General features: G+C 42.5%; 3 protein-coding genes across 9 annotated transcripts; 1 reads left to right on the forward strand and 2 right to left on the reverse strand.

The window, feature by feature from the left end:
- Nucleotides 1-49: 49 nt before the first annotated feature.
- c6h19orf25 (chromosome 6 C19orf25 homolog) lies at nucleotides 50-3,096 on the reverse strand. Its single transcript, XM_040127749.1, has 3 exons — nucleotides 2,900-3,096; nucleotides 2,149-2,321; nucleotides 50-1,019 (listed from the first exon to the last, which is right to left on the reverse strand). Exons 2-3 carry the CDS (start codon nucleotides 2,288-2,290, stop codon nucleotides 838-840), a joined length of 324 nt encoding a protein of 107 aa, XP_039983683.1. The 5' UTR covers nucleotides 2,291-2,321; nucleotides 2,900-3,096; the 3' UTR covers nucleotides 50-837.
- A 392-nt stretch (nucleotides 3,097-3,488) lies between these two features.
- Nucleotides 3,489-15,426, reverse strand: reep6 (receptor accessory protein 6). 5 transcript variants are annotated; one of them, XM_040127741.1, is made up of 7 exons: nucleotides 15,273-15,426; nucleotides 14,710-14,944; nucleotides 11,063-11,156; nucleotides 9,882-10,020; nucleotides 9,402-9,570; nucleotides 9,165-9,307; nucleotides 6,771-7,749 (listed from the first exon to the last, which is right to left on the reverse strand). In XM_040127741.1, exons 2-7 carry the CDS (start codon nucleotides 14,840-14,842, stop codon nucleotides 7,564-7,566), a joined length of 864 nt encoding a protein of 287 aa, XP_039983675.1. In that variant the 5' UTR covers nucleotides 14,843-14,944; nucleotides 15,273-15,426; the 3' UTR covers nucleotides 6,771-7,563. The 5 variants fall into 5 exon arrangements, with proteins under 5 accessions (XP_039983679.1, XP_039983677.1, XP_039983678.1 ...); XM_040127745.1 differs by lacking the exon at nucleotides 6,771-7,749 and adding an exon at nucleotides 3,489-3,929 and having other exon boundaries at nucleotides 14,710-15,413; XM_040127743.1 differs by lacking the exon at nucleotides 6,771-7,749 and adding an exon at nucleotides 5,140-5,789 and having other exon boundaries at nucleotides 14,710-15,419.
- A 9-nt stretch (nucleotides 15,427-15,435) lies between these two features.
- Nucleotides 15,436-24,706, forward strand: zgc:113223 (uncharacterized protein LOC541424 homolog). Of its 3 annotated transcripts, none has more exons than XM_040127747.1 (9): nucleotides 15,443-15,593; nucleotides 16,175-16,467; nucleotides 17,033-17,090; nucleotides 18,878-19,002; nucleotides 19,498-19,572; nucleotides 20,282-20,377; nucleotides 20,493-20,621; nucleotides 22,639-22,800; nucleotides 23,356-24,706. In XM_040127747.1, the coding sequence occupies exons 2-9, from the start codon at nucleotides 16,411-16,413 to the stop codon at nucleotides 23,497-23,499; spliced, it is 846 nt and encodes a 281-aa protein (XP_039983681.1). In that variant the 5' UTR covers nucleotides 15,443-15,593; nucleotides 16,175-16,410; the 3' UTR covers nucleotides 23,500-24,706. The 3 variants fall into 3 exon arrangements, with proteins under 3 accessions (XP_039983682.1, XP_039983681.1, XP_039983680.1); XM_040127746.1 differs by having other exon boundaries at nucleotides 15,541-15,593; nucleotides 16,180-16,467; XM_040127748.1 differs by lacking the exon at nucleotides 16,175-16,467 and having other exon boundaries at nucleotides 15,436-15,593.

Consider the following 24,706-nt stretch of genomic DNA (forward strand, 5'->3'; position numbering starts at 1 on the left):
AGAAACAGGTGTTGGGTATAAAACTACAGTGAAGAGATGTGACCGAAAACATCTTTCAACATGGTGCTTTTTATTTGTTGACAGCTTGTGACTGTGAATCTAGAAAGGTGTGTTCAGACTGAGAGCAAAGTGAATTTTAGAGATTGCACATAGTCAATGCAAAGATGTGCAACAGCTGAGGCAAAAATGCATCACTGCTTTTTAGCCTTTACAGATCAGAAAATCACTCCCGTCCTGGGGCGTTTTTAGATTTGTTTCTTATCGGCTCTGAAAAACAACTTAAGATGAAAAAGAGTAAGTGAAATGAGGTTCACAAATCATTTAAGAGCCTGCGGTTGTAAATCAGCCATTGTAAACCTCTGAAGAAGCCCTACACAAGTGTGTAGAAAAGATTTGTTGCTGTAAAAATGTTTCTGACCATCATTTCAGAAACTCTAAACTTTTTCTCTTTTTTTGAGCCAATAAAAATTGAAAAATTTGCTGTTTTGGGAATATCATCAACAAACCCACAAACACAGCAAGACTAAATTTTCACTTTACTTTGTACTTGAACGCACCATCAGACCCCGTCAGTCAAATTAATATGATGAGAAATGTGTGACCTAAATGACGACCCACCCACACACACACACACACACACACACACGCAGAGTTTAATTGTGGGGTCAGATGACAGCCAGCACTGGGTCTCCGGAAGCACCACCAGTGTCGGGGTCAAGGGCACTTCGGCAGGTTTGTCCTGATTCAGCTGAGTTAGAGAACAGTCGCTGAGCCGAGGCCGTCGGTTAAAAAGTCTCCTGGACAGAGAAGAAGAGTCTGTGACGGCAAGCAGTGCAGTCAGAGTGGTTGACCCTTGACCTTTGCCACGTCTCTGTCCAGCTGCTCCCCAGTCGCCCCCAGCTCCTCCCTCTGTCGCAGCAGCTGACCTCGAGCCTCCTGCAGCCGCTCGTTCAGCTCCAGGTACCGACGACACTGCTGGAACTTCAAGTCCACATCAGTGTCTGCAGGCCGGGATGAGTCTGAGCAGGGAGACAGGACAGACGGGCGGTAAGCCACAAGAGCTAGTTGTACCAGGTATTTTGAGAGTTCAGACTTGAGACAAACCTCACAGAGTTTTTGATGTTTGTCCCTCAGACACACTTCAATCAATCAAATCCAACAATCCTGTGAACAAACACTCAGCCGGGTTATAACGTACGTGAGCGTTTACAAAGGTCAGATTCTGGCATCACTAAATCATTACAGAGATGAGTTGTTTCTAAATGTTCTCACACACTCACTGCAGGTGGAACTGCTGAACTGAACCAGGTGACAAACCTTTAATAGTAGTATCCGACTGTTTAGAGGGACAATTAAAAGAAGTGATGGAATAAGGCAAAATATCTCACCTGACACAAAACCCTCTTTAATGAGGATGGAAAGTGGGAAGATTTTAAATTTCGTTTGATTTAAAAATTTTAAAAATTAAAAAAAAAAAAAAAAAAAAACACAATATGTTGTACCTAAAATTACAAAACATGATGCCAATAATGTTACAATAAATGCCTTGTGTAACTGGTTATTTACCTCAGATTCACAATGAATGAACAGAACTAATTCTGAAATACACAGAATTCTACATGGATACAAAACAAACAACTACATAATCTCTAACATGTCTCGGCCTCAGAACTGTTGCTTTGGAAGATCTTGACAGCGTTTGATGTCACAGTGACTTTGTGCCGTTGATTGATTTTGGTTGGACGCTGCGACAGATGTTTCCTGCTGACTCTACCAGCTGACACGTTCCTCAGGGTTCAACGGTGCAACCCCACGTCGTCAGTCACTAGTGGTGAAACAAGATCTCGGCGACAGAGAACTTAGGAAGGACGTTACCCACAAACTAAGTGATGGATTGGTGAACAGCTGGTGCGAACCACTTGTCTATTATTACTGTTGCTTTAATTTGTTCCCATTGGTGAAGCAATTTGTAACAAGAGTTTTGAAAAGCGCACAACAGTCTATAGTTATTATTTGTAATAGTCATAATGAGCCAGCTGTTATTATGTTGAATGTAGTGAACGTTTTGAATGTGGATCATTCAATCTTAACACAGCTGTAGCCGCCCACCTCCCTCTCCTCTGACTCTGCAGATCTGTGTGGACTCACCTTGTCCGGTCTGCTCCAGGATGCTGAAGAGCGGGTCGTTGGGAGCGGCCCTGTTGATGTCCTCCAGGATCTGGTCCACAGTGGGGGGGTCGGGACGGCTGGGCAGCACCACCCGCTTCTTGCTTTTAGAGCCGATATTCATTCTGCCGAGGAGCCAGCTCCACCTCTCGCATCTGACACATGGAAAACGACCAATTTATCGATTTCAATGTAAAAATAAACACGGAAGTGAAAAGACGGCGGCTGCAAATCGAGCGCACAAAGTGTTTCTCCAGGTTTTCCAGGTTGAAGCTGATTAACTGACCCTAAATGTCTGCCTCCAATTCCCAACAGTGAATTTAACTCTTTAGATATTACGTCTATTTGTGGACGTACTCTTCTATACGGCATAGAAAAAAAAAATCATCCATTAAGTGTGTATTTGAATAAATTTCAACTTATGTAACATTAGCTTAGTGGCCTTTCCATTTCTCTCAGGCGACGTCCAACACAACGCGCTGTGGGCAACAATGCTAACTAACTAGCTAAATCAGCCTGGACGTGGACATTTGTTGCAGCCCAGCGGAATATTTGCAAGCCGACTTTAACAAAACGCCCTTATTATTCACGAAAGGCAGTTGGTATAGACAAAAGATAGCGTCGTGTTTGCCGATAAGCAGTTGTACTTTGATTCTCCAAACTGTGCAACGGAATTCTGCATCATCTTTTAACACGCCAGAAAGATTAGCCACAGTTGCTTGTCACTGCTTACCGGTGCCGTCTTTCTGCAAACCTTCCGATGGTTCTCGGTTCCTGTTCGACCTGTCTGCCGCGACTTAAACCGGACTAACTGTCAAAAAAGGAGCGAATTCCGGAGAAAAAACAAAAACTCACAGCAGCTGGGCAGACCTACTGCACCACGTCACCGTGTTTCCTGACACGTCAGTACGTCGACGCACAGAAGTCACGCCCCCGTGAAACGTCTTAAGCTCTGACTTACTACATTACCTGAGTACTCAGTAGTCAGTACTACATCATTACAGGAATCCTCAGTAGTCATTACTACATTATTAAATGAGTACTCAGTAGTCATTACTACATTATTACATTATTATTGTCTACGAGCTGATCATTTGACAGAGCAGTCAGACATTTGGTTTTATTCTGATTAATGCTTTTATTTCTCATCATAATGTAAATTTCTTTTATGTGTATAAACAAAACAAAAAATGAATGACGTACATAACAGCAACAAATGCGATGAAAAAAAATGAAAAGCTCCCAGAACCAGATACCAAGGGGCAGGAAAAGCGACACACACACACACACACACACACACACACACACACACACACACACACACACACACACACACACACACTAAATAAATAAAAAAACAGCAGCTATTAAAAAAAAAAAAAAAAAAAACATACTCAAAAACAAAGTGCAGCTCTAACTCTGCAGTTGCTGCTGGTTCGCAGGTGTAGAGCTTCTCTGTAACAATGGAAACATCGCCCCCGTGTGGAGAAGATAGTTAGTTACAGGCTGGTTCCAGGTGCTTCTCATCTAAAAAAAAACAACAATAACAAACAGTGTGTGCAGAGTCAGAGTTCTCTACACTGTGACTGTGTGACATGTCTTGCATTAAATCCTGTTACAGACTGGTATAGAAATATAACATATCTGATATAAAAAGGAAATCAGTCTCTTTGACAGGAGGTAATTTTCTTGCTGGGTTCCATCAGGATGGATGATGATTCCTCAATGAGTCTCCTCCTCTTCCTCTGCAACTACCTACAGGACTGAAAAAACAAGAAAGAAGCTGCCGAAGTCAGAAACAAGGGCTGGTGCAATATTTGATGTGTTTGTGATTTCCTAATAATTTCCTTATACTGTCCTCTCCTGGAAAGAGACAGTTACTACAGGTAAAACAGAGACAGCTTTTATTTAATCCACCTCTAAATATCTAATTCCATTCAGGCTACATTTTGGTTTTTATCTTACTCGCAGATGAGAACTTTAAATTTTGGTTTCTGCAAAAGAAGAACTCTGAGTTTAATCTCATAATTTTAAATAAATCTCCCAAATCAGATCGTGTTTTTCTTTTTTTTTTTGATGTAAGAGATTTAAGACACTACATTCATCTGACAGCTGCAGTCACTTTACAGATTAAGATTAATAATACGATATATTATCAACAATTGATTATGATGTGTTCTTATAGGTTAAGATAAACTTTATTGATCCTCAAGCCATTTTGAACAATGAGTACTTTTAGTTTTGGTACTTCAAGTTTATTTTGATGCCAAAACTTTTGTACTTCTACCGAAGTAAATTTTTGGATGCAGAACTTGTACTTGTAACCAAGTAATTCTACACTGTGGTATTACTACTTCTACTTAAGTAAAAGATCAGAGTACTTCTTCCACCTTTGGAGATTGAGTCAATTCGATTGACTGACAATTAGCAGTTGTGGCAGAGAGAGAAGTAGTAATTTTACAAGCAGTTATGATGTGGGTTGATATACAAGTCTAACAGTAATAATAGTAATAGACACTAAAATGCATTCTGTTTTTAGTCACGAATATCTTTCTGAATACTTTTCAATCTATTGTGAATTCTGTCATAAAGTGGCAAAAAAAAGTAAGTGAAGCCTTTGGAATTATCTGCATTTCTGTATAAATTTGTCTTAAAATCTGGTCAGATCTTCATCTATGTCACAATAATGGACAAGCCCAATCTACTTCAAATAAAAACACAAATCCTTGTGTTGTTCTTTTCCATGTTGAAAACATCATTCAGACATCAACAGAAGCTAACAGGAGTCAGGAGTCAGCAAACCTGGAGTCCAGTCAGTGAAACCAGACCGGAGGTCTGGGTCTGAGCTACTGTCACTTAAAAAAAAGAAACGAAAAAAAAAAAAAAAACACCAACATTTTGAGTTTAATATTAACAAGAAGCTGCTGATGTGAACCAAGCCCCACAAAAAGAAGAAGACTCAGGATCAAGAATTGTTGATTTGCATAAAGCTGGAAAGGTTTAAAGAGTCGTCTCAAAAAGTTTATTTATTCATCTGTCCACAGTCAGAGAAACTGTCTGTAAATGGAGACGATTTAGTTCTGATGCTTGTCTCCATAGAAGTGGACATCTAGCTAAGCTGACCCCAAAAGCACAAATGCAGAGTAACAGCTAAAGGCTTAAAGGAATCACTGGCTAGTTGCTATCTCTATTCATGAGTCTACCATTACACTGATCATAGTTCATGGAGCATGGTGTCCCTGCGAGGAAACCATGTAGGAAGCTGCTGCTCTTCAACAACACTGCACACTTGAAGTTCGCCAAACAGCAGCCTGACTCTCCATAAAGCAACTGAGGAGATGTTCTGTGGACTGATGAAACTAAGGTTGAATTATTTTGGAACAGGCAGCTCTATGTCTGGTGTAAAAACAGCTCTGCACCAACATGAAAACCTCATCCCAGTGGTGAAGTACGGTGGAGGGAGCGTCATGATCTGGGGCTTTGCCTCTGGTCCTGGACAGTTCACCCTCATCCACGGGAAGATGAATTCCCAGGTTTATCAAGGTCTCTTACAGGATAATGTCAGGAAGGCTGGCACCAGCTGAAGATCAGTAGAAGTTGGGTGATGCGGCAGGAGAATGACCCTAAACATGATCATGACATGTAAATCTGCTACAGAATGACTTCAAACAAAGAAAATCCACCTTCTGGAGTGGTCCAGCCAGAGCCCAGACCTTAACCCAACAGAGATGCTGTGGAATGGGCTCAGAGAACCGTTCACACCAGACATCCTGAGACCATCTCTGATCTGAAGCAGCTCTGTAGGAAGAACATTGGGAACGGCCCTGTTGATGTCCTCCAACAATCCTCCTGAACGTATTGCAGGTCTGATCCGCCGCTACTGGAAGAGCTCGTTTAAGGTTATTGCTGCTAAAGGAGGGTCGACCAGTTACTGAAGCCAGGGGTTCACTTACTTTTTCCTACAGCACTGTGAAGGTTTAATGGATGTGTTCAATAAAGACACAAAAGATTCTAATTGTTTGTGTGTTATTATCTTAAACACGTTGTTTTTGTCTGAACTTGTGACTTAGATAAAAGATCAGATCACATTTTATGACCAATTAATGCAGACAACCAGGTCATTCCACAGGGTTCACTGACTGCTGAAGGAAAGTGTCTTGTGACTTTGACATAAACTGAAATCCACTTGATTACCAACATATTATTCTATGAGCACAAGATAATAATTGTTTTGTGATCTCAAAAAAACCAAGCAACCAAGTCAAAATGACAAAACCAGAAAATTCAACAAATTAAGCTGCATGTGATCATGAAATAATCATGTTGTAATTATTATTGTTATCATGAGAGAAGAAAACGAGAAGTGTACATTTTTTCATTTGTCACCATCTGGGGCTTACCGTCAGTCTACACTGACCTCGTCCTGACGTGCAGACATATAACACACACACAAGCAAAAATGAAAAACAAGTCAAGACCAACGTCACATTAAGAAACATCTCTGTTTCTACTACTTTACTGGTTCCTGGGATATTTCTACACAGTTTAGACATGAAACATCTCCTTATTCTTCAGTGTTGGAGCCAGTAGTTCTCCTGTGGGATATTTTAAAAACCGATAAGCAGATCAGACAGGGAGCGCTGACGCTATTAAGAGCAGCAGGAAAGGATAGGAGGGGGGTGTTAGAAGCTTTCAGGTCTGTTCGGGTCTGCACAGTGGATGGAGGATCCTGTCTGCTCCATCTGCTGCTGCAGCCAAATCTGCAGTCCAGCACCACCGAAGAAGAAAGCAGCTTTACCTTTAAACCGTCACAGCGCTGATGTTTCATGAGGGTCACTGAGGTTCATGCTAATTCTCTTCATACCACATTCACTGTCTGTAAAATATGCCACTAACACCAAACCAGTTGACTTACCACAATGGTTAACCCAGGAAAGGCTGGAACAGGTAACAGGACAGCTGGGTTAGCACATTTATTCCTCATCTCTATTCTGAATCTACAAACTGCTCCTTTTTTACATTATATAAAGGAGCAGTTTTTCCCACCGTGAACAGGAATATAGGTTTAACTGTGAACCCAAACTGCAACAACCTGATTTAACTATAAGGCCCCAGTCAAGCCAGCATTAAAAAAAATTCACTGCAAAATGCAAATCGCTGGATTCGCTGGCAGGGGCAAAGTAGATCCACGCGAAGCTGTGGATGTTTTTACACTGAGACTGCAGGAATAAACTCCTTTGAACGTTTTCATGCCAGTCAGCTCACACTGTTACTGTGTGTTCATGGATATTGATGAGGCACGTGTTTAGAGTTTTAGTTTGGGAGTCGTGACGGCTGATGGAGGAGGAGACTGACGCGTCAGAAGGAAAATGTGTCACGTTGTTAAGCTTATGATTTTCAGGCATACAGATTCTCTTTTGGTGATCCTCTGTGGCTGATCAATAAAACTGATTCAATCCTGTATTGACACAGTCTGCCAGGAATGAAGCTCCACCTCTTCACACTGTGTCTGCCAGATTTCCAGTGCCTGGTATATTTTGAGGAAGGAGCAGGATTTGTTACTCTCCTGTCCTGAGGGTGGTGCTAGAAAAAAGGCCGTAGGGTCATTAACATCCAAAGGGTTCATCCTCTGGAGAACAGAAAGAAGCTTAATGAGGTAATGTTCCAAACCAATCAAACCGAGCCACAGTTCTACCAAACAAGACTACGCTGACAATATCTGACAAAACAAGCAGATGGCGAGTCCAAGGCTAACTCCAGAAACACTAAACCACATCCAGAAAGTGGAGCTTAGAACAGACCTTAAAGGTGCCTTACGTCGGTTTCTGCAATTGCCGCGTAGCCAACATTAGCATCAACACCTGTTTACTCACCAGTCTGGAAGAAACGCTGCGAGTTCACCATCATCCTTTACTCACCAGGAGCTGTTAACTCTTGTTTTGCTTCAAGTGCTATCACTTCTTTCATTCCAATGAAGTTAGCATGCTAACCAGCTAGCCCTGGCCCGTCTTGTCACTGTGTGATAGTAAGTCACTGTAGCATCCAGTCTGGCCTCAGTCCAACACGAGAGGTTGGAGAAGTAGCGTGTAAAAGAATGAAGTTTGATGCTGAACTCACAATGTTTCTTCTAGACTGGTGAGTAAACAGCTGCTAATGCTAACGTTGGCTACGTAGCCGACATATAGCACCTTTAACACTCAGGAAGGTCCTAAACGTCTGTGCGACCTCTCTCTCTGTGTGGACAGAGGGGCTGAAATTTCAGCAGTCAGTGCACAGTCAGCAGTTAGAGTGATGCATTGGCGTTCTGATTATACAGGGTTGGGGTCAGGGTGTAATTAGCCTAGCTTAGCATAAAGACTGGAAGCAGGGGGAAAATTTCAGCCAGGCCATGCTCAAAGCTCAAAAATACACCTAGCAGCACCTCTAATAAAACATTAACATGACGCATGTCATTGTTTAATCTGTACAAAAACAGAAAAAACGTAGAAACCTCAGATAGTGTAGACAAAACAACACTCTCCATCTGCTGAGGAAGACTGTTTGATGCAATCGAAAGCTCCAGAACAGCTACTGAGTAGATTTTGTGTTGAGATTGTAGACAAATTGTGTAGTTTTTCCTTAACGGAAACTTTAATTTATTTCAGCACAGTTTTCTTTTCAAAAGGGTTGTGGGGTAAAACCTTTTCATGTAGTTTTTGTCTCATTTTCGTTGGGGAAAAGGATCATCAATAAATATTTTTAGTCGTAGTTTTCATAATAGCTAATCTGTCAGTCAGGGACACAGTGATGTGATTGGTCAGGTGGGCGCTCTATTTTACATTCTTCACATAGATACTTTTGTCACTTTTGCCTTCAGATGTGGTCGTATGACATCCAACCACATCTAAAGGCAGGAGTGTTAATGCCGGTTCTGAATGGCGCCTTTGTTAGATTATATTGAGGCCTTTAGGGTGGACTAGTTTGGAGGAGGAGGAGGAGAAAGCAGATACTGTACGTACCGGCCGGTCTTCACTTGGTTGTGATGGACCGCTTATAGCTGCCGTTGTGTGTCTCGATGAACTTGGTAAACTTTTAGCTTCAGACTGAGCGACCGGTGGCACCGGAGTCACCAGAGCTTTACTCTTCACCAGAGTGGACAGGACTGAAGAGAGAGGCGGAAGGAAGAGGAGGAATATTGAATCTAGTATTTAACAAAGCTTCATACTGGTGTGGTACTACAGTTCACTGGTCTGTACCTTCTCTGGTGAGGTTCTCGGCGGCGCTCATGGCCTTCCCGCTGAGGTCGCTCACCATGTTGTCCACCGTGGCCTCGTGGCGGAGGAAGACGGGACGAACCACTTTGTTGTAGATGATCTGGGAGCCGTTCCATGACATCGGGGCCATGCACCACAACAGGAAGAGACACTGTGGGACCACAGAGGATGGACAGACGAGGATTACTGGAATTACTGGGTCAGTACTTTCTTCTTTTTTTAATTATTTTATTTTGCCTGGTTCCAAACCATTGAATCGCACATCTTTGATTTTGTAGGGTGATTTTAATGGCATTGAAAAAAACCCGACTAGAGCCTGTTGTTCTTCAATATTTGGGGAAGAACAAACATTTAATTTAAGTCACAGTGTGTTCTATTTAAAGTTCACAGAGTTCTGTGAGAATGATAGCAATGCTGCAAGGATTCGGCACTGTTAACTGGCTGTGTGAGGTGTTTTCTCACCTTAAAAGCATAGTAAAATGGAAACCAGTAGAGAAAAATGTCTGAGAAGAACTCGCCCAAGCTGAAGACGCCATACACCACCCAGTACGTCAGCCATTTTGTGTCATCCTCTTTGCTCGGACTTTCGATGGCCTTGACTCTGCAGATACAAGTGGACACGACCAGAGACCCCGTTTACACCGGGTTTCAACCTGTGTCCTGCGTCTGCATACATCATCCGGATAATGACATCTGATAAGTGAGTATTAATAAGACTTCTCATTGTCCCTGTTCCACATTAAGACTGGATCTCAACATGCAAAAGGTCAAGGGAAGTGACACAGGAAACTCTCGAGATCAAGGGCTCATCGGACCGATCCGATCGCAAACCCACAGATGCTTGGGAACTTTAATGAAAGATGATGATTCAGTGAAAATACCAATGTCTCTGCCGCGTTCATGAGACTTGAGAACACTGACAATGTTTTACCACCTTTTATTAAAAGTATTTTAAACTTTTCATTCATTTGTTGGCTCATGTCACTGTTTGAAAAGGAGAAGAACTGATTACTTCATACTGAAAATGGCCTCACAAAAGGCACGTAGCTTTAGAAAAAAAGAGAGGAAAAGCTATAATAAAGACCACTTCAGTCAAGTTCAAGGGCAAGCAAGACCAAATCATGAAAAGTCACCTCCTGGGGGAATTAAAAAAAAAGAAAACAAACATAAACAAAAACTATATAATATTAATATTAATAAAATGAATTCTCACACTCCAACAGCGGACTTAGAGTTTGGATGCAGGTCTCTGGTGGATTCTACATTTGTTTTGTTTTTGTGGACAGCAGGACTTGGAGCCCCACTCCTTGTTGGGTGACATTTTTTAGATTAAACTTACCCACAGACAGTGGGGAACAGAGCCTTGAGTAGGTATTAAAGACTGTCCGTTATGATGATGATCACACCTGCTCGTTTCGTGCACGTGGCATTCACGAAGTTTAAAAGAGCAATTTACAACAAGTTTGTGCGGTGAATCATCAAGGTTCTGGATAAGATATAAACGTTTCTTGCATGAGTTGCACTGTAGGAGAAATGAACAGGACTGATACTGCAAGGACACTGGACCCCACCAACCTGGAACACGTTGGTGTTAAGGAAGGACATACTACAAGCAGATCACTATCAAAATAAGAAATACTCACGAGTAATACGCTGGATAGACAAAACCAATCAGGTTGCAGAGAAGGGAGGCACCATATCCGTACACCAGGTAGAGTCCAGTCAATGAGACGGCACCTGGACAAGACAGAGGACACACGAGGAGACAAACTGTCAGTTGGACACTGTTACAGATACAGTTAAAAACACTTTATACTTACTGAAAGATGAATGGCACGAGTCAGGACACTGAACAATGTCCTTTGAGTAGAGCAAGCAGTTTCTATTAGTGTGGAAATGTATGCCAATGTAAAATCATTCACCTTTGCATTGAAAGTCTTGAGTAGACTCTTGAGATTTACTGAATGTGTTGAGAGGTTGGACACCTTTACGCGTTTTTGCTTCAGGCCATGAAACAGGACATAATTTCATTTAGCCAGGACCTCCGAGGGCAACTAGATGTTTTAGATCTACAATGATCGATTTTATCAAAAACAGAGGAGCAAGTATTCTCAAACTTATCCAGCAGCTTGTAATAATCACAGATCTAAGGATCCTTCCCACGATCTGAGGCATCTTTCCGAGAGGATCACAAACAGGCAAGCAGCAGGAGTCTCTAGACGAGGACCTCTAAACCTGGACCCTGCAGAGCAAACCCAGCTACCGGACTGACAGCACTCACAAAACCGATCCGAGAACCGGCACGGGCTCGGTCAGATGATCACCTGGACTAAACTGGGTGGAGAAAGTAAAGTAGCACTTTATGTCAGATTGAGTAGTTCTCTGCTGCTGCCCCAACATTTTTTCTCCGGTTTTGTCACGGGTCAAGACTATGACCTCTTGAATGAGTTGGAGCAGTGAGAGCAGGTGAAAAAGTAAACCGGTCCGACACTGCCTTTTTAGTAATCTTGTACATTGTGTTAATTCACACTACACATTTAAATCTTCTTTTCGGTACCACCAGAACCTGCGATTTCTCTGCTCACGCTGTACGGATCAATGTTGAGCTCACACAGAGCAGAAACACCAAACCCTCAGTCAGTTGTGTCCAGGGACATTTCTAACCCGAAACCCTGATCGGTCAGATTGTCCAGGTGATCGAGCCAATGTTGTGACCTCATCCTGAACGTAAACAGCAATTTGGGTTCAGGCTTAAAATCAGGCTGAATCTGCACAGTCTACACCAGACTTTAGTGATTTAGTCCTTTCTGTGGATTCTGTGGAAAGCGAACAAAGAGAGAAATAAACCGGGTCTCTGGGTGGGCTTCAAAAGCACTGAACAGCCTCAGGTCAATGTGGGAGATGACTGGCTGACTTATAAAGACCGAGAGGATTCTCCTGCAAACTCTGCAGATATTCAGACAATACCTGACGGATTCAGTGACTGCAGACAGACGGACAGACAGACAGGAAGTTGTGTAAAAAGTGTCCTACCTCTGATCAGCTTATGTTGCTGGTCACACATGGAGGCCGCTCTGCTCTGCTGTCAGTCTCCGAGGATAATCTGCTTTAACTTGACTGCACAGACTGGGGGACACTGTGCGCCAGGCACTACACTGACATCATGTCCTGCCTCAGTGTGTGTGTGTGTGTGTGTGTGTGTGTGTGTGTTACTGATCCACTGTATGAGCATTAGTGCGGTATGAATAGACTGCTGTTCCCTGCTCAGTATAAAGTCCTCTGCTGAATACTCTGTGTAACAAACTGATTCAACATCAGGGCTGGGAGGTTTCATTCATCATCTTATTTAATCGATACTCGAGGTTTGGTCCAGAGCAAAAAATTGTGTCTATTGCCGTTCAGAAAGGACCAACACAGTGATGAGTCCATCCGTAGTGTAGCAGGTCAGTTCCCAGCATCGTACGTCGTAGCGAGACAGAAGTCCAGCAGTGACCGACAGCTAATGCTTGCTGACAGGACACATTGGTCAGACATTTTCTGATCACGTCAATACTTTAACCTGGACCTCTGAAGGATTCAGATCTGGTCTCTCAGATCGCAGTCTAATACGAAGGTCCTGTAAGAAATACTCCTTCTTGACAGTTCTAATGTTCAGATTGTGTTGATTCACCTGGAGGATCATGTTGGAGGCCACAGTTTCTGCTGCTCCACCTCTTATACTGACCCAGAGTTAACGTTAACAGGCTCGTTTTGCTAGCAACCGAAATAAACACAAACACCAGGCAGAGACTCTTGGTCCCGTCCAGTTTAACTCCGCTAATGAATAATGTTGATACACTTTAACCCTCATGTCATTTATATTTCACTGTGCTCCGATTCAAAGATAAGTTTCTCCACCGCTATGTTGACGTTGCTGTGGGAACATGACAGGTCTCGCTTTTCCTCTTGTGATTGGTCAGCAGTCAAATAAACCGTTTGACGTGGGGCGTTTTTCCCTGAGAAGTTTTACTTCTATAAACCAACAATAATTACTTTTGTATTTCAATATGTTTACTCTTCCTCTGTGAAGAAGTTAAAGGTAAATTAAATTTCAAACATGTTATTTGGTGAAATGAATAGACTTTTGACTATTAGCATGATAAGTGTTGCCAGGTTTCTTTCACAAATACGGTTAAAGCTAATGGTCGAAAACAATGTGGAGGAGAAAAAATAAAAAAATAAAAAAATATATATATACACCTTTGAATAATTCCAACCCCCCAGAATCCAGACAGCACCTAAGCCCTCTGAAAACCAAGGGAAGCCCCTGGTAATGTAGAACCTACTGCTAAAAGTGAGTAAACTGGTCTGGTTTTCTCTGAGTTTCAAAGTTCATTCTAGGCCTGAGAAACAGGAGTCTATAAAACAAAGTCTCACCTCCAGGTCAATTTTAGTTCATATCATAAAGATCTTTTAGCAGATGGAGTTTGCTGCATTTTCACGAAGAAAAAAAAACCCAAAACAAATTAAATGTAAACATTTATTTCCAGGACAACAGAGCAAACTCCATCTGCTGAAGTAAGATTGACAACTGCTGCCTAAATTCACATGGAATTTGTTGTTGACAGTACCTGAATCTCAGGGACCGAACACTCGACTTAAAATAACAACAAAAAGCTCTGGTTTTGGTCTCAACCAGCTCCTGAGGGAAACATCTGGCTCTTTAGCCGCTAATTGCTCCACTGTGTCCACCAGCTGGTCTCTAACTGAGTCTGTCGGCTGTAAGATGCTGAGCCGGTAGTGGACGGTGGCTTTTCACAGCTTTTATTCTGAAAACAGAGATTGAACTAGACAGGAAATGTGCTGCAAAAGCAAAACTAGGAGCTAAAAGAGGCTAAAAAGCTCTGTAGAGCGGCAGAAATTGAGATAGTTCTGAGTTCATCACTACGAGCAACTCCTTTCACATTACATGCAGTCATTAGATCCATATAAATATTGATTAGAGCAGCTTTAAGATGTGAACTTTAAAACAGAAAAAACAACTGCAGCACAAACGCTGAGCCGGAAACTTCCAGAATATTTCAGGTTCATGTTTCCAGACAGCAGCTGCTCAGAAACAGTAACTCTGTGTAGCTGCCATTTGGCAGCATGTTCACAATGGGATTAACTGAATCCTCTTCAGTTTTCCATCGACATGCAACAGGTAGGTACAAACGTACTGAATATAAACAGAAGAGAGCAGAATCTTCCAGAACATGCTTATCGCGAGCTGAACAGAATGAACAACAACAGGAGAACAAACCTCACGTACCGGCTGCGATGATCTTCTTCTGTATCCCCGTTTTCTCCTCCAACTTCCCCAGAAAATCCGTCACTACATTTTTCTCATTCAGAAACTTTTCAGCTCGGTCTCTGATGGAGGAGAAGACGTCCAGCAGGCCCATGGTCCTCAGTCAGGTCCTCAAATAACAGAGGAGTCAGAGGAAAGCGACCAGTGTGGAGCGAAAACACAGCAGAGTGTAATCCTCTGACAGCGAGGATCTGGTCTAATGAGGAGGAGGGAGGAGGGAGGAGGGAGAGCAGGCACAAAGAGCAGATGCAGAGCAGAGGACGACGAGATGACTGACATTATTTTTGCCACCAAAAGACCCGAAATTTCAACATGTCCTCCCAACTAAACAACAAAACAAGGTCCCACAACCACCAATCTGGTTAAAGTAATAGATGGATAAATAAAAAAAACACAGTGATGTGCAGACGGTGCAGGCAGAAGCTCCCTACATGTGTCACGCTTGCAGGATAGAAACAGGATAGAGGAACCAAATGCAGACACACAGGCAGCCTGATGCCTTTAATAAGAGAAAACAGGCTCACAGGCAGACAGAGGCAGGTAGCAGGTGCAGAGGGAAACACCCAGGAGCAGGAGCAGGAGCAGGAACAGGACATGAAGAAAACAGAGGATTTGGTACACAAACAAACTGACAGAGAGCAAGAGACACGGGGAGGTTAAACAGTGACTGGGATGACGAGGAAACCCGGAGCAGGTGTGTGAGTGGGAGGGGACGCTCAGGTGATTGCAAGTGAAAACAGGCCCCACACAATTTAAAAAATCTGCAACAGCCAAAATTATGAAGTTATTTCATGCAAAGTTTGCGTGAGCACGCTTTGAACCGGCTCGGGTGGAGCAGGAGTCTGGTGAGTACGCTTGCAAGCAGTGAGCAGCTCTAATGTGAATTAATATGGCCCCATCCAGGGGTCCAGTCTTTGTTAATGCATCCATGCTACTTCCTTCTTTGCTTTTTAGAGATTAGTTATTACACAACCGCAAGAGGTCAGGAAAGAATAAACCGAAATTACATCCTCTTTACTACCGAGCGCACCCATTGTACCCTCTGCTATTTTATTTGAGTGTCTAAATTCAGAGCGTAAATTTAAGAGCCTCAACAATTCCCACCGTGGAACAAGAAAGTCGTGTCCACGGTGCGGCATAAATGTCACTGGGAACTATTGAGTGTCTGTTCCACATGGAATGAAAAGGGCAAAAGGGGGGAAACGTTTTAAAAGTCTGAAGGGCAGATTTTCGTGAAATGTGCTGCTCTCCAGAGGAGGAACCCTTTTATATTTTAATGGCTCCATGATCCTCCAGCGTCACCCGACTGTGAAGACCGCAAGAGCAGATAAATCATCAGGATGTCGTCTCTTCATATTGTGGCTGTAATGAACGCTGCAGCCTCTAGGAGACGCTAACTGTACTTTAAACCGTTGATCCGTAAAAGTGCAGTTTCCCTGATGAACCGGCAGACGGGATGTGATTTGACAGCGACAGGCCCGAGCGTCCTCCCTCCCCGTGATGACAGGACGACAGCAGCAGCAGAGGCAGGGGTGAGCCTCTCGGGTGGAATGCGTCCTGCAGGCCGACACACGTCTAGCTGCAGTAATGTCAGCAGGAAAAAACCCTCCACCAGCCGCTCACTGCCGTCTGCCTGAACCACACGAGATCCGCTGAGGGGAGATGAGAGGATACCGAGCCATCAAGTACACTTTATTCATCTGCTGCTACGTCTTCTGGGTGAGTCTTCTCTGTCCCAGCAGCTTTGAGGATCAAATGTGTCACTTCACAGATTCATCAGTGTGCTCACCTTCAGCCATGTTCACGCTTAAACTTGTTGCACAACACGGAGCGACAGTAAATTCTCAACAGACCTGTCAGTGAACGCTTCACATGTCTCAGTTTACAGCTAACGTGTGGAAAATTGTCTACACCGGCGCAGACCTTTGTGTGCTTTGCTTTGTTTTGCCTGTTTTAAACACAGTGTTGCTGTCAGTGACCAGAGTCTGATGTTTTAGATGGATATCAGTTTCACCTGTGGGTCCAGTACAGGAACAGGTCTGAGACTGGAAGCGGGGGGAAACTGATGGCCTAGCTCCATCATAGGGGTAAAGAATCCACCTTCCAACAGCTCCAAAGCTGCTGGATTTACACGTTGCGCAAGTTAGACAGAGAGGATGATCTTCCCAAACGTCAGAGTGTTACTGTGAGGAAAGAATCAGTGGTAAACAGCTGAAAATAAAAGATTGACAGCTGATTTCTGTACTTTGAGGTTAAAGTGTAAGGTTTCTGTCTGACTCTGCAGGTTGTGAGCGCTGTCCTCATAGCGGTGGGGATCTACGCCAAGATCGCCAAGGAGAAAGGTCGGTCAAAAATTAATAACAGGCTGTACTATCTCACTGCGGGAACTTTTGGATCTGTAACCCTCTGGTCACCTGAACTTTAAGAACCTCCTGAGTCTTTGGTGTATTTTACAAAACACAGCTATTCACATATACTACACTAAAATGGCGACTACGTCATGTTAATCAGCTGTTTGGTTAGAGAGTTGTGGACAGACTGTGGCGGAAATCACGTTATTCTTTTCCTCTCAACACTCTGGAAATAAAACCCAAAACACTGACAGGTGGAAGAATAAATACGTATATTGCAATATACACAGGAGGCAACACCTGACAGGGATCAGGAGTCAGGAAGGTATGCCTCTGTGAAGTATTAATACCATCCCAACCAGAGGCAAAATTACATCATTGGCCCTCTGTTGCATAAGATAGTCATCCAATGAAAAACGGCCAGAGCTTAGAAAGAGGCGCAGTCGACACCAACCTTTCCCTAGGAAAAGACTGACATTGGTATTGAATCAGTCGTGAAACACACCAACCAGCACCTCCAACCACTTGGTAGTTTTCCAATCTGTGCAACTCACGATCCCTTATTTTGTAAAATCTACTTGGAAATATGTATATTTTTCACTATATTTAAAATTACTATAGAGCCCATACCTACAGAAACACAGTGGAAGACACTATGTAATGTCTTCAGCTTGGTCACTACACAACTGGACTTCCTGTAACAGAATTTACAGAATAACATTGTCAGAAAAATCTTCACAGAGCTGCGAGTCACGTGATACAGGACGCTAAAATGAAAACATCCACAGAACAAACAATAGCAGTGGTCGAAATAACACAAAAACAAAAGAGTGACATATTAACTAAATATTAACGTTAATAATATTAACTAGCAACATGCATCGCAGGTTACAACCGAAATGAGTTATTATTCATAGGAAACCGTAAAATAGCAGCATTTCACTGTGAGCGGCTACGGGAAGCCACCAGGTACATTAAAGGTGATGTGCAGAGATTTAATCTCCACAGGAAACAAACACATAAAACAAGATTAAAGGTTCCCTTTGATGACGGAATAATGTCATTCTGACCCTTTTTCCCTTTCAACGATAATTAAAGGGGGGTCCATTGTGACTTCCTTTGGATTTCAAAGCTCTTTGACCCCGTAGTAGCTCTAGAGCTTGTTTTTCTATGAGTGGATGCACATGAACACCGTTGACACGATACATTTCCCTGCCAACGGTTTCACACTAACTCGCTGATCTACAGGTTGATGTAATACGTCAAGCAACATTGCAGGGTGCCAATCAGCTTTGCAAATGTTTCACGAGGAAGGAAATACATTCAGCACTTTCTTCAGACCTCAAGGATTCACACAATGTTTTATTGAGAAACCTTTGTTGGTTTAGAAGAAATCTCCACAGGCACCTTTAACGCTGCTCAGCAGGATCAATAAAAACCCCCATAAGTACCAGGAACTCAGATTTAATAACACTCCTGAACAGTTCCTGAATTTGGCCCCAAATTAGGTGGAGAACAGCAGCAACGAATACGTTACATTATTAGATTATGCTTCTGCAGAGGTAAAGAGCTGTAAGTGTGTGTGTGTGTGTGTGTGTGTGTGTGTGTGTGTGTGTGTGTGTGTGGGGTTATAAAAACAATACTCTGCTGATAACATTCCACTGGATGAGCCACAAAAAGTTAATCAGACATGTTTCAACCTTCACTGGCTGTGACGCATGATGTTTAGAATTTAACTCTGTGTGTGTGTGTGTGTGTGTGTGTGTGTGTGTGTGTAGATGTGGTCGACACCCTGACAGTCGATCCAGCTCTGCTGTTGATCGTCGTGGGCTCGGTGATGTTCCTCATCACGTTCCTCGGATGTTTCGGAGCATTGCGTAACGCCACCTGCCTGCTTAAGATGGTATGACGTGGTACTCAGATCCTTTACTCGAGTAAAATACCAATACAACAGCGTGACTGGTCTGTGATTCCCTCTGACGCGATCAGATCGTTGATCCTGAGTCACGGAGGCTTCACCAGCGTTTCACTGCTGGAGCTGCTTTTAGCTACGTCACAGACAGGGAGAGAGTTCAGTCCACTGGTTCCCAACCCGGGGGTCGGGCCCCTCCAGAGGGTCCCCAGAAATATTGGATCATTTGACCTATTTGGACTAAAAACAGTCACTGAAATGAAACCGCATGAGGAGCAAAGAGGGGAACGATATGATGTTTTCCTCTGAAATGTAGTGGAGTAGAAGTATCAAGTGGCATGAACAGAACACACTGGTATAAGTAACGACTTGTATTTATTCATGCGTCATGTTGTTTATTTCTGAAATCTGGCGGCTCTGGATAAAAGTATTTCCCAGTTCATACAGACGTCTTGTGTTGTAATGAGCTGCTGTTTGCTCCTGTAGTTTCTGGGGATCCTGGTGGCCATGCTGCTCCTGCAGGTCGCTGCTGGAGTCGTGGGATATCTCTTCACCGACATGGTACATTCACACTGCTCCGATGAGACAAGAAATACAAGGAAGAAGTACTCAGACCTTCCACCTAAGTAAAAGTAGTGTTACCACGGTGGAGAAATACTCTGCTTCAAGTAAAAGTCCTGCATTCACACTTTTCCTTAGAAAACACTTTTCCTAAAAGCTTTAGCCTCAAAATGTACTAAAGGACCGAAAGTAAAAGTATTTGTTCTACAGAATGGCCCATTTCAAAATAACGTTCATAATATCGTTATTATAATTACTGATGCATTCATGTGTTTTACTGTTGCAGCTGGTGAAGAGGGGGATGAGTTTAATGACTGTATTTACTGCTGGGTGGCTCCCTTGAGGATCAATAAAGTCACATTTTATCTTAATCTATAGAAATACATCATTTATTATTTATTTGTCGGTTACGTTTTTATTTTTAATCTTCAAAGTAACTGAAATTATTTTATAAATGTGGTGCAGTAAAAAGGACAGTATTAGACTCTGAACTCTATAATGGAGTCGGAGCATAAAAAGGCAGAAAATGGAAATAATGAATTAAGTACAAGTACCTTAAAATTGTACTTAAGTACTGTAGTTGAGTAAATGTAATTAGTTACTTTCCACCACTGGAAAATAAAGAGACATCAGGTCCTGCAGCCCGACGACTTTTTTTCTGTATGAATTAATTCAAACAAAAACCAAGCTTGACGCTGCTGTCGTTCAGGTGATGGAGAGGACGGAGAAGCTGATGGTGAAGGCCATCGTCCGATACAGGGAGGACCAGGACCTGGAGAACGCCATCGACTTCATCCAGAAGAAGGTGAAGAAGAAGAAGGGTGATTTCTGTCCTGAACGACTGAGAGGCTGCGTCAGCCCTTTTACAGTCCAGTCTGTTGGTAGTGAGCTGTTGTAGTGAGAGATTGTTGTCCTTGCAGTTTCAGTGCTGCGGAGTAGAGAGCTACAAGGACTGGTCCCATAACGTCTACTTTCAGTGTTCAGACACCAACCCCAGTCTGGAGTCCTGTGGAGTTCCCTTCTCCTGCTGCATTCACCTGCAGAACCAGGTCAGAACCAACACCTGAGCAGTCTCTGTGGTCCCCAACAGGTTTATAACAGGGCATTTGGATACCTGGAGTTTGGGTGTACTCTTCACTTCCATCTCTGGTAGTCCCTGGAACCAAAAGAATCCTGATTTAAGTATCTAGTCAAACAGGACAAAGCCTGGATGGAGCTCAGGTGGGACAAGCCATCATGTGATAATCATTAGGGCTGCAACTTACAACTATTTTCATCATCGATTCATCTGTCGGTTATTTTCCCAAATAACCGATTAATTCATTTGTACATAAAATGTAAGAAAATAGAGAAAAATGCCTGATAAATTTGCCCAGAGCCCAAGCCGATGTTTTCAGTTTGCTTGTTTTATTCAACCAACAGCCCAAAACCCAAATATGTTCAGTTATGTTATACATGACATAGAAAAGCATCAAATCACCACATTTGAGAAGGTGGAGCCAAAGAATGTTTGGCATGTTTTCTTGAAAAATGACAAAAACTATTAATCTATTAGCAAATTAGTTGCAGAATAATTCTCTGTCGATTAGATGATTATATATTGCAGATAATCATACTTATGATTCTGGCTCCAACAATAAATAAACTTGATCATCTGCAAGGCTGAAGGCAAATTGCTGCCAATTGAAAAAAGGATAAAAGTGAAATCAAACTATTTTCTTTCCAAAGATAAATGAATAATTATGGCAATTACTCATGATCTTGATATTAAACAAAATAATCAGAGCTTAATTATTTTAACCATAATAAACCACGGCCACTGAAAATTCTTGATCTGATTGGCTGGAAGGTGTGGATTAACGCATAGTAACTGAACATTTTAGCTGGACAGCAGCGATACAGGTGTTTTTTTTTTGTAATCCTTCATCCATTACAATCGTGTAACATACAACTTGTTGATGTGATATTAAAAACTCGAGTCAGGATGAAAAAGCAAGAAAGGATGTTGAGTTTGATCGCTGACATATAGAGATGGGGATTTTGAGTTTCTCCCTCTTTGGGCTTTTGCACCAGTAATTTAACTAAAAGTCTGTCTTGGTTTCATTGCTGGTAATGTTGTAACTTCTACAATTTGAAAGGCTAAATTAACTGAACTATATCATCAGTGATACGAAAACAAACAACGTGGTATCATCTGCATACGTATAAATATCATACGTAGCGTCTCCTAGAGGCTGCAGTGTTCATTACACCAACAATCTAAACAAACAAAATCCTGATGATTTATCTGTTCTTAAAGTTTGAAAAGTAGTGGAGCTAAAAATGTAAAGTTTGTCCTGTGGAAATCACTAATATCTAAAGGGTTCATCCTCTGGAGAACAGGAATACGATATTCTGAGGCTCTGCCACTAGTGAAACAAAAAGTTCCAAAACTTCATTTTCTCCTGCTTACTGTATCACTGGAAATGTATTCTTTATGCTTTTAGCAGCTAATCAGACCAACTGCGGGCTCAGGTAACATCTGCTGGGCTTTTGGGATAATTTAGAAAAATAAGAAAATAAACAATAGTTACAGCACCAGCACAAGATAATGCAGTGATTTTCCATTAAGATAATAAGACAGACCTGTCTGTGAAACATAATGTCAGAGCAGAGTACCAGTAATATAACTCTAACATTGATAGATTTGAGTAAAAGTATTTCCATGTTAGAATTAAAGTGCGAGATATTCACACAAAACCCAAGCAGGTTGTGCTTCTGTTGTTTCTTATTCACTAAAGATGTTATATTGTGTTATTAAATAAAAGTTCATTAGGTTCATGTAAATCTGCCCATTATTTTTCTATATATTTCTTGTGCAAAAGAAACATAAAAAAACTTTTCTCAGCAGCTTAATAAAGATGTCCTGTATTTGTTGAGAAATCCATATTTAAGTACTGTTTTGGCTTCATGCTTTTGGGGGGATTTCCATGAAAACTGCAGAGGAGATGCAGGACAGGAGGTGAGGTAGGACAAAAAGACGGACACACCTCTCACATCTCGGGTCTGTGTTATTTCCTCCTGCAGGCAGTGCTGAACACCATGTGCGGTTATGGGATGCAGCAGCTGGAGGAGCGCTTGGCCGGACAGGACATCTTCACCGTCGGCTGTCTGGAGAAAATCGGGTGGTGGGCCAAAAACAACCTGCTGCTGGTGGCCGGTCTGACCGCCGGCCTGCTGCTGCTCGAGGTAACACCAGACCACATCCAGCTTTTATCACGTTAGGAGATGTTTGCCGCTTGTCCATCCTATCTGTTGCTTTTCACAGTAACTGTTCTGGAGACGCTGTCTTATCAAATGTTCGCTCCAATGAGGAAGAGAGAAGCAACTACTTGCTGAAACTTTAAATCCATCCCAGTCAATATGAGAAGAGTCAACTTTGGAGCGGAGGCTCTTAAAATTCATATTATCCTTTTTACAACGTCCATTGATTGTTTGGCTCTTGGTTTAATTTTTCTTACGACATTCGTAGCTTATCATTGCAATTTACCACCAGCCGACCATTCATTCTTAAAATGACAGGTTTTCCTCCTAATGCATTTACAAGAGGCATTTTCAGAATCAGGCAAACCCCCCCAATAACAGTGCAACTTACATAAACAGCATAAAACGACGTTTGGTGATCAAAGAGTTCTGGCTACATTAACATCTGAACAGTGACTCGTCGGATTAATGACAGAAAGGAAGTTTGGAAACAGCAGCAGCCCTGATGGTTTTCTAATCTGTTGGTGTCTCCTCTGGCAGGTCTGCATGATCTGTCTGGCTGCTGTTCAGATTTCCAGGATACACAAAGTGCAACGACAAAAGAAAGAAAACGCCGAGAGAGGCAAGTCGGGGAGAAAGGACAGCTACTGGTATCCTGCCTTTGCAGACTTCGACAACGAATAAAATCACCTTCTGAGAGACGTGAAGCTATCATAGGGGCAGACCAGGAAAAGCTGATAACAAGATCTGAATGTTGATAAAATGGAGCGGGACGCGCTCCGTTTACACTGTGAAGTTATACTTTGGGTGCCTCAGTCACGTATTTGAGGCTCATACCGTCGATGAACATGTTGAATGTCTTCGACACCGCAGCAGGACTCTGCTACCTCATGTAAAACCCTCTTTATATCACATTTCTAATAAAATAAGGGATTCCTAGAGAAAGTCAGTTTTAGCACTGGGCAGCCCTTTAACTGCACATACTGGTTGCTAATTAAATATTTAGCATTAGTAATTCATCACACTGCTATTAACCAATCCTGAGCCACAACTTTATCTGAAAAGCTATATTATTATATTATAAAAAGCTGTTAGTCGTGGATGAATCCAGGTTGAACACCAACATTTTCAGCGTTTTCCCCGTACAACAGACATCATGTACTGCGTGTTAACGACGTGCGTTTTGTTTGTCGAATGTGAACATTAATGCTGGTGAGAATAAAGCTTCATGCAGGTGTTCCTCGCAGCCTCCCGCTGTGGAACGATGAAAGTGATTGTATTTCAGTGATTTCTCCAGGTCCAGGAGAACTGTCGCCCTCTCCGTCTGCTGACTTGTGACTGGAAATATTTGCTGACATTCTTGCGCCTCGAGAAGTCAGTGATACAGATTACTGTGTTCATACCAAGCTAGCTTCTCCTAATGATATGCATAGCCCTTTTCAAATGATGCCGGGGTCTCCCTCGCTCGCTCAGTTGCCCTGATCTGTTGCATACATTACCTAGGTTTGTCTTGGGCGCTACGAGCTGGGTTGGAGCCTCATATAATGGTGTGAGGTCGTCCTTGGCAAAAGGGCCTTTAGCTTTTCCTGCTAAATAATATACTGAAGGTCGCACTTCTATGGGCACGGCCTTAAATTAAAGATGTAAATGTTGCACTGTAAACCCTCAGCAACCCTGCATCATCTCCCCTGGCTATTAGCCCAGATACAGTTGCAGATCCAGTTCCTTTGTTAACTGGATTAACTGGAGTCCTCCCTCCCAGCCCCCACACTTTTAACAGTGATTTGTCAGGCACTCCTGCCACAGGGAAATCAAATGGAGCGAATACCTGTGTATAAATGTAACAAAATCTTCAATTTACGTGTCCCAGTTGTAACGAAGACTATTAGGG

This window comes from Xiphias gladius, chromosome 6 (genome assembly GCF_016859285.1).
Source record: "Xiphias gladius isolate SHS-SW01 ecotype Sanya breed wild chromosome 6, ASM1685928v1, whole genome shotgun sequence".
NCBI lineage: Eukaryota > Metazoa > Chordata > Actinopteri > Istiophoriformes > Xiphiidae > Xiphias > Xiphias gladius.